The sequence below is a fragment of the Xenopus laevis genome, chromosome 9_10S (genome assembly GCF_017654675.1).
Source record: "Xenopus laevis strain J_2021 chromosome 9_10S, Xenopus_laevis_v10.1, whole genome shotgun sequence".
Taxonomy (NCBI): domain Eukaryota; kingdom Metazoa; phylum Chordata; class Amphibia; order Anura; family Pipidae; genus Xenopus; species Xenopus laevis.
This window is the reverse complement of record NC_054388.1, coordinates 76,154,907-76,163,964: the sequence shown is the minus strand read 5'-3', so window position 1 is coordinate 76,163,964 and position 9,058 is coordinate 76,154,907. Positions and strand designations below refer to the sequence as shown.

At 39.6% G+C, this 9,058-nt stretch overlaps 1 protein-coding gene across 3 annotated transcripts; it reads right to left on the bottom strand.

The window, feature by feature from the left end:
• Window positions 1-1,032: 1,032 nt before the first annotated feature.
• On the bottom strand, window positions 1,033-8,801 carry adprh.S (ADP-ribosylarginine hydrolase S homeolog). Of its 3 annotated transcripts, none has more exons than NM_001094261.1 (4): window positions 8,711-8,797; window positions 3,836-4,193; window positions 2,404-2,764; window positions 1,033-1,558 (listed from the first exon to the last, which is right to left on the bottom strand). In NM_001094261.1, the coding sequence occupies exons 2-4, from the start codon at window positions 4,146-4,148 to the stop codon at window positions 1,171-1,173; spliced, it is 1,062 nt and encodes a 353-aa protein (NP_001087730.1). In that variant the 5' UTR covers window positions 4,149-4,193; window positions 8,711-8,797; the 3' UTR covers window positions 1,033-1,170. The 3 variants fall into 3 exon arrangements, with proteins under 3 accessions (NP_001087730.1, XP_041433754.1, XP_018093038.1); XM_041577820.1 differs by having other exon boundaries at window positions 1,038-1,558; window positions 8,784-8,801; XM_018237549.2 differs by lacking the exon at window positions 8,711-8,797 and adding an exon at window positions 8,665-8,683 and having other exon boundaries at window positions 1,038-1,558.
• Between the last annotated feature and the right edge of the window lie 257 nt (window positions 8,802-9,058).

Sequence of the window (9,058 nt, the reverse complement as noted above, 5' to 3'; positions counted from 1 at the left end):
ACCTTGCTAATATAGATATACAGATAGGTTATAAACCAATCCTTTAACAGGTAGAACTTGGGATGCAGGAGCGAAACTTGGCCTCAACACTCTACCAGAGCCCATTGGAATGGCCACATATATATGTAGGAACTCATAGGTTTACTAAGTCCCTATGTCTTTAAATCTCTACACTTCCTTATCTCCCTAGCTGTTGGGCAGATGCTCATGTATCTAGTTATCTAATTTAAATGCTTCAATCATTGGCCTATGATCACTTCCTGTCACACTGTAACATAGTAGGGCTCATTTATATTCGCGCAGGGCAGAATGATTCGCACAGTGAAAATATGTGCCCTGCGCCTGGTTATATCTATATAGCTGAATAAGAGTGTGCAAACAGAGTCGCAAATTTGTTTTTCAGACTTGGAATGTCTATAAGACATGACAAAAATCGCAAATTGCGAATATTTAATACTGCGTTTAAATTACACCACAACTTTGGTGGCGGAGAAAATATTCGTAAAACAGTTTCATGCACAAAATCTCGCAAAGTGCCTGTACTCACCCTCTTGCTTTTCTCTGCTGTGTGCTTTTAGGTTCTTTAATTTTAACTCATCTCATAGTTACAGTATATTTTTTAGCAATTCATTTGAAGCTATTAGTATTACCCAATATCTGAGGGTTTTGAGTGTCTAAAGAGAGCCTTTAAATACTGGTATCCAAGTGCCTCAAAAGATCTCACCCCAGCCCTCTGAATTAGGATGTTCCTGCAGTTATTAATCCATTTATAAATGGTGATGGAGTACCTCTTTTCAATTTCTGATGCCTTTCTTGTATTATGTAGCATTCTACATTGTATCCTGATTTAGTTTCAAAATCTCTCACCATCTGGGGTACAGCAATTGTCTTTAACTGTAAAATATTATTGTATTTCTATTCTTTATCCTAAGGGTATATTGCATAGCTATAGGTCAAAAACAGGCTAATGCTGGAAATTTCATGCTATATGATTTTAAATGTACTATGTAAGTCATATTATTACACTGGTAATGGAATTGTGTCCATGGTTTATGCCCTTTATTGTGGCCCCACATGCAAATGCATAATTTTAGGATGGTAGCAGCAGGTGAATGGGTAATACAGCTGCTGTCTGTGTCAGTGCTATTTGCCGTATTGTTCTATCATCTTCTATGAGAGGTGATATAAGCCTCTTCCTAGTTTTTCCAGTCTGTCTCTGTATTCCAGCTTCTTGTAGTTGGCTTGACTGACACCCTTAAAACCATACATTGCCCCCCACCAGGAGGCTGCAATGGCAGCCGTGGAATCACTGTCTCCTCCATGGAAAAAAGCCCTGTGAGAAAGTTCAGTCCAGCTGTCCCCAGAACCAAGAATGGCATCATAAGCAATCATGGGGGCATCGTGCCCACTGCTGCCCCCCCAACCATTGAAGCTAAGAGAAGTGTAGAATGTATCCCTTTCCTCCACACCATAATTCTCAGGAAACTTTGGTTGCGACTTTCCATCTATTATGCCTCTCAGAGTAAGGTATGACTGCCAGCTTCTTTCAAAGAAAGTCCTGGAGGACACAAAAATGTTAAGCATTCAGCTGATACAAGTTTCTTATTAGTAGTTCAACCTGCTGGTGGTTAATCTAGTATTTCCATAACAATGGCATTGCCTTGGGCAATAGGGTTCTTGCAATATGTTAGGTTCAGAATAACAGACTGAGCTACTATTGTGTAGCTCTTCATCTGTGCTTTGGTTGTGGTTGGATACAAGGAGATGCATTTCAGCAACCGGATAAGAACTGAACTAAAAGACTCCTGCCATAAGGTCTGTAAAAATTTGCGTGGAGAATGTGAATATTGCATTACCTTCCACTTCAGAGATGTTTTTTTTTTTTTAAACAATATTACTCAATAAAAGTTTTTCTCAGCACTTATAGACCAGCTATCCATTTAAATAAACAGTAACGCCATTTAAAAATAACCCACTGTTGGTCCAATGGCACATGGGGCACTGTCTAAAATCTATGTCTAAAAATCAATGCTATTGCACCTAAATGTGCCCCCACAGAATTGCACAGCAATGCTTGTTGTGATAGTTGCCTGAAAAATCATATGCTATTGAAAGCAAGCATGACTGATAAGTACTTGCTGATGCTAATGTATACAAATGTCAGGCAAATCAACAAGTCTATCAACAAATGACTGCCTGGTTCCTAGGGGTAAGCGGAACCCTAAGAACCAGGGAACAACTGTAATTAGTAATCTATAGAGCTAAAGAACTAAATGTTAAAAAGTCAATCCTGGGCAGCATCACACAATTACCTAAACATCAACATATAGTCATGCTAAATATGGCAGCTGGTGTGCTGGTATATAAATATCAGTTATTTGCGAGAGAGAGAGACATACATACCAAGTCATTAGATTATCCTGTACATCTCTCCCAGATTTTTCCACATAGGCTTTGGCTTTGGGCAAGACATCAAGCAAAGCTTTGCCCCACTCGTGGGGTGGCTTTCGATTTATTGCATAGGAAGAAAACAATGCAGCAGCCAATGATCCCAGATATCCAGTCGGATGGTGATGAGTCATTCTGCCACTTTCTATGCTTATTCGAATAAGGTCGTCTAACTGGTCTGGATGGCGAAATCTCAGTCCAATGCACATGGCACGCATAGCTGCACCACAGCCCCCACCATGTTTCAGAAATGGAATCTTCCATCCGTCAGGGGTTTTGGGGTCGAGCATACCAGCACTTCTCATGCAAGTGTTGCCTATAAACAGAATTTAATAGATTATGTAACTAGAAAAAAAATGGCTACCAAAAGAGCAGATATAGAATATATATCCTTACCGAGACACCCTTAGTACAAGGATCTATTATCCAGAATGCTTGGAACCTGGGTGTTTTACGGCTAAGGCATCTCTTCATAATATGGCTCACTATACCTTAAATCTGCTATAATCCTGCTTAAAAAGAACATGATGCAACCAGTGTCATATCAGTATGAAAGCAGGATTACCATTTTTACTTCCATGTATCCTATGTGGCCATGGCAACCCGTATTAATACTTAAATGATCAAAGTTCATATTTCATAAGCATACACTGCACAAGACCCAGGACATATGTGTATTCCATACAATATTGGCTAAAATAATGCATAAAAGAATCACAACAAATTACCAACTGATGGAAAGAAATGAATTCCTTATTCTCCTTATTAGGGATGCACCGAATCCAGAATTCCGTTTGGGATTTGGTCTTTTTCAGCAGGATTCGGCAGAATCCAAGTGCCTGTGCGCAGTTCTCTTTCCCCTTCTATTTCCCTAATTTACATATGCAAATTAAGGGTCGGTTTCGATTCAGTATTTGGCCATATCTTTCACAAACAATTCGGGCAAATGCTAAAATAATGGATTTGGTGCATCCCTACTACTTACAGTATAACTACAAGTGTAACTTAAAATCTCTATTTAACCCCTTTGAACTTACGAAGTTTTATCTTTGTATATACTGTATTTTTGCCTCTTCAGACTAATATCCACCCCTCCCTACAGTGTTAATATGTTGAATAACCCTTCTCAAGACGGAGTGTATTCAGATCAGAAGAATATTATTAAGAATGTCGATCGAAACGTTGGTCCACTAAATAAACCTAAATGAATTGACTTTTTGCCTAAGCTTGATTGAATATGGAGTGTCGTCATCGATGGGATTATATATATATATATATATATATATATATATATATATATATATATATATATATATATTTAATTATTTTATATAATATTTTTACATTTATTTTAAAACCGGGGGTATATTATTCCCTATATAATTACCAGGAGCTCTGCCAACCATGTCATTCATGCTTTCTTTGTATTTCTTTGCCAGAAGGGGATAGAGCTTAGCTGGGTCTGTGTCTTTGCCCGCCTCCACCAAGGCCTCAGCAGTGGCAATGTGCATTATGGTATCATCGCTCACAAGCCAATTCTTCACATCAATGTTTTCTATGCCACCCAGTTTGGCCAGTTCATTATGGATCTGCTGTCCTTCTTTGTTGAATTCCCACTTGCCACGATTATAGCCAATGGCATCTCCTGCAGCACTAAGGACCATGGCAGCCACATAGTTTTCCACTAGACCTGAGCACATACTGGTCCAAATGGTGGAGTTCCAGCAAATACCTATAAATATCAGCTGAAACAATAAAGAAGAATGTTGAGTTATTACTGAAAATAGGAACAATTCTTCAACCACTCTCCATATAATCACACAAATTATGTTGGTCATTATATTTTTAACCCATCTTATCTATCCTGACTCATTGTAGCTCAGTTCCACTACAACCCAAACCTGATCTACCATAACCTATGAAGTACCGTATACCCACATTGTGTACCTGTCTCCCACAATTGGCTCTCATTCTTAAGACCATTGGTCCTTTCATCTACTGCTTAAACATGTCTACCTTCTAAAATAGGTCTAAATCATTTTGCCTTCTCAACTCAAACTCACCAAGCTCATCAGCCTCACTGAACAACCCATAACAATTACCATCTCTCTCTGTGTACAAAGTGTGTGTAAACTGCCATGTGCATTAATAAAACTTGTCTACTACAACCAAGTAAGTGAACTGGACTGAAAAATGAAGCACGTAAAGGAACAGTTCAGTGTAAAAATAAAAACTGCGTAAATAGATAGCCTGGGCAAAATAAAAAATGTTTCTAATATAGTTAGCCAAAAATGTAATGTATAAAGACTGGAGTAAGCAGATGTCTAATATAACAGAACAATAATTCATGCTTTTCAGCTCTCTAACTCTGAATTAGTCAGTGACTTGAAGGGGGTCAGATGGGACATAACTGTTCAGTAAGTTTGCAATTGATAGTCGGCATGCAGGTCAGCTTCAAAAGCAAACAGGTATGACACGTGTGCCCCTCCCCCTCTCAAGTCACTGTTTGGTTACTGCCTAGTAACCAAACAATTCCTTTAAAAAAGAACTATAGCTTAAATACAAACCTGCTCCTATATAGATGAAATATCATGAACATACAAATACAAAGCATGGGGCTGTCTAACCTGAGGGTCGCAGGCTAAAATGACCTTCCAATAGGTTTTTATGGCCCTAAACTACCCACAGACTCCATAGAAGTGTGCACATGTTAGGGTCTGGCCACACGAGCAGATTCGGGGAGATTAGTCGCCCCAGCAACAAATCTCCTCTTCTTCTGGCCGATTATCTCCCTGAACTGCCTTCCACCGGCTAAAATGAAAATCGCCTGGGGAAAGGCAGACACTGCGCTTCGTTTTCCAAAGTTGCACGAAGTTGCCTCATGAGCAAACTTCGGGCGACTTTGGAAAACAAAGCGCCGCGTCTGCCTTCTACCAGGCGATTTTCATTTTAGCTAGCGGAGGGGCAGGGGGCGACAAATCTCCTTGAATATGCTCGTATGGCCAGACCCTTAATATAATGTGGCCTACAAATCTATAACATATAAAATATGCAAAGAAAACACAGGCTCTCTTTTTCCCTTAGGCCCCTGTCACATGGGGTGTTTTGTCCTCCACTAACCTCAGGTGGAAAACAAGAGACAGACATGATTTCCTCCTGCACCTGTCATGACAAGTGTTCAATTCGAATGCACATATAGTGGCAGAGGTCTGTGTGTGACTACTCCGTGTGCAGACTGACAACAGCTGTGTCTCTCAAATGAGAAATAGCTGCTGGGAAAAGGCATTCAGTAGATATTGCTTGGCAATGTGGTCATGAGTGTTTCAAAGTAATACAAGCTTAATGGCAAAGGGGTTTTGCATCACTAAGATCAGGGCATGGTTTCAAAGAGCATTTTAATCATTATGGTATCCATTAGAGATATGAAACATGCAGCAATTCAGGGAGTTTTGCTCTGTGAACTGTATATTTAATAATCAGTAGTCAGAAAAAAACAAGAACTAAAGAAATGAAATAACAGCAAAATAATCTGATAATCTGTACCATTAGTCATAAAAGAGTAAATATAATATTGTACTTTCTGTATAATTGGGCAGAAGTAACATTTGTAATCATTTAAGGTGATAGGCAGTAGTGTCAAGAACTGCAGTTTATTATTTTTTCTTGCCAGGGCCTGCATCCTACTGTGCTTCTGGTAACATAGTAAGTTAGGTTGAAAAGACACACGTACATCAAGTTCAACCTTTGAAGTCTATATTTAATCTGCCTAACTGCTAGTTGATCCAGAGGAAGGCAAAAAAAGTCATTTAAAGGCTCTCTAATTTGCCTCAGAGTGGGAAAAATCCTTCCTGACTCCAAGATGACAATCGAACCAGTCGCTGGATCAACTTGTACTATGAGCTATCTTCCATAACCCTGTATTCCCTCACTTGCTAAAACCAACCCCTTCTTAAAGCTATCTAATGTATCAGCCTGTACAACTGATTCAGGGAGAGAATTCCACATCTTCACAGCTCTCACTGTAAAATCCCCTTCCGAATATTTAGGGAAAAACCTCCTTTCTTCTATAGCAGTGATCCCCAACCAGTAGCTCGTGAGCAACATGTTGCTCTCCAACCCTTTGGATGTTGCTCCCAGTGGCCTCAAAGCAGGTGATTATTTTTGAATTCCAGGCTTGGAGGCAAGTTTTAGTTGCATAAAAAAACAGTTGTATTGCCAAATAGAGCCTCAGTATAGGATGTCAATACACACAGGGGCTACTAAATGGCCAATCACAGCCCTTATTTGGGTCCCCAGGAACATTTTTCATGCTAATGTTGCTCTCCAACTCCTTTGACTTTTGAATGTTGCTCACTGGTTCTAATGGTTGGGGATACCTGTTCTATAGTATGGTGAATAACAGACCAGGATCTAGATGGTACTGCAACAAATGTCATTGTTAAAGTTAAAACCGGTATTGGACCTATTAGTCAGACTGTCCAGGACCTGAGGTTGTCTGAATAATGGGTCTTTCAGTATTTTTTTTCATAAATTAAGTCTACTAGAAAATCATTAAATTGGCCCAATAAGTTGTTTTTTCTTCCAGTAAGGATTAATTATATTTTAGTCTGGATCAAGTACAATGTACTGTTTTATTAAAGAGAAAAGGGAAATATTTTTTAAAAATACGGATTATTTGTTTATAATTGAGTCTATGGAAGGCATTCTTTCTGTAACTCAGAGCTATCTGGATAACAGATCCCATATCTGTATTACTTTTTAGCCCAGATTGAAATCAGGTACCATATGTTATTTATAACTGCCTCTGTGGTGGTGATTTTAAAAACATACAATGTGCCCCATAATAATCAGTTCTTTCCAAGGGGAGCACTGCGCTGCCATTTTGCTTCCAGTCTGCAATCCTCTCTGCCGCTCTGGGTTGTTCACAAGTGCAATAGAGCAAACACTACACCTTTCAGTTTCTATGACCTGATTTTGTGCTAAGCTTTTTGGGTAAGGTGATTGTTACCTCTGGTACTGATTATTTAGTTGTATTTCTGTATGTATGCAGTAATTTGAATGTTGACATTTTATAAATACATGATGATAATAATGTTGTGCATGCCCAGGACACCAGGGAGAAACCCAGACCCGTTCCCCAGCGTCCCTACCAAAAACTGTGGGTGCTCCTCTCCCCCTGATCGCACCCACATAGGACAGAAGTGAAAAGGTAGGTATACACTAAGGGAAAGAGTTGCAGACTCTGAATGAGCTTAAGACTGGTGTGGGGCCCCTGAGAACGGGGGACGGGTCTAGGGCCCACCAGTGTTGCCACATGAGAAGACCCCACACTTTGTCCAAGGCCCTGGGCAACAACAAGAATCACAGATGCTTCAAGTAGAATGCAAGCTCAGTGCTCCCAATAATAGTCTCCCAGTCGGTGCAGTGAAGAGCACCAGTCCACAGTCTGAGATTAGGGTTGCCACCTGGCCAGTATTTTACAAGCCTGGCCAGTAAAAATGATGGTTGAGCCCAATACAATTAATAGGGAAAAAGATAAATATATAGGAAGGCCGGTATTTTTTTCCAGAAAAGGTGGCAACCCTACCTGAGATTAGTGAGTATGACTGGGGCTTCCTAATGAATTTACAACCCTACAGATTAACACTTTCCTTGTCCTTTAAAATGGTCACAAGTAGAAAAGACACGCAGTTCAGTTCTACGTAGGATCGGCCTATGAGGCTCGTAGTAAATGGAGAGCCTGCTGCTGTATATATCGCATCTAGAAGAAATGATTACACAGGGCCGCTGTTAAACTAATAAATGTATTGTCGCTGCAGTTGATCTAAAATAAAAAGCGCCCCAAACTCATATGTACTTTTAAACTTATTCTGCACATGAAAAAGTTTCCCAGCGCCCCCCTCCCGGCACCTTCCTAATGGAAAGGCCCCACTAAAGTGAAAGTGCAGCCGAAGGCTCAATAGGCGAGCGGAGCAACTTCCTGGTACAGACTTTACGTCTCTTCTCCTCTACTCCAGGCTATTTTTAACCTGTCATGTCCCAGAGGTTACTAGAAAGTCTAACGAGGTTACGAAACTCAGGGAAGGGCCAGGGGCTTCTATGAAATAATGTAGTAGTATATTATATATAGTATATTACATACAACCTCCATTTGGGGTTTTAAAACATGGTCTGCTTGAAAAAACACAGACATATATATACACATATAATAATGACCTTCACACAATACAGTCCAAGCTCAGAGCCTGAAACCTTTGCTCACCGGCAGCAGCAGACACCAGCTCCTTGGTGTGGAGGTAGATAGACGACTCATACAGACTAGAGAAATAACCTACTGCTTTTATTCTGCTATTCCTTCTTTCTTTCCCACTGCAGCCCCGCCTCTGACTACTGGCAACTGCTCTGGGGATCGCCTTACTGGTTTAACTGTTTCACTGCTAGCAGAGTGGCACGTTACATTTGCAGTCAGTGCCAGGCTTTTTGAACATAAATATATGTGTGTGTGTATATATATATATATATATATATATATATATATATATATATATATATATATATATATATATATATATATATATATATATATATATATATATATATATATATATAT

Excerpts from the sequence above, each read along its gene's own strand:
- adprh.S (XM_041577820.1), bottom strand. The coding sequence starts at position 4,148 with ATGTGCTCAGGTCTAGTGGAAAACTATGTGGCTGCCATGGTCCTTAGT. Across the intron at positions 2,765-3,835 it reads CATGGTTGGCAGAGCTCCTG|GCAACACTTGCATGAGAAGT; the intron begins GTAATTATATAG and ends TTCTGTTTATAG. Across the intron at positions 1,559-2,403 it reads CAGGATAATCTAATGACTTG|GACTTTCTTTGAAAGAAGCT; the intron begins GTATGTATGTCT and ends TGTGTCCTCCAG.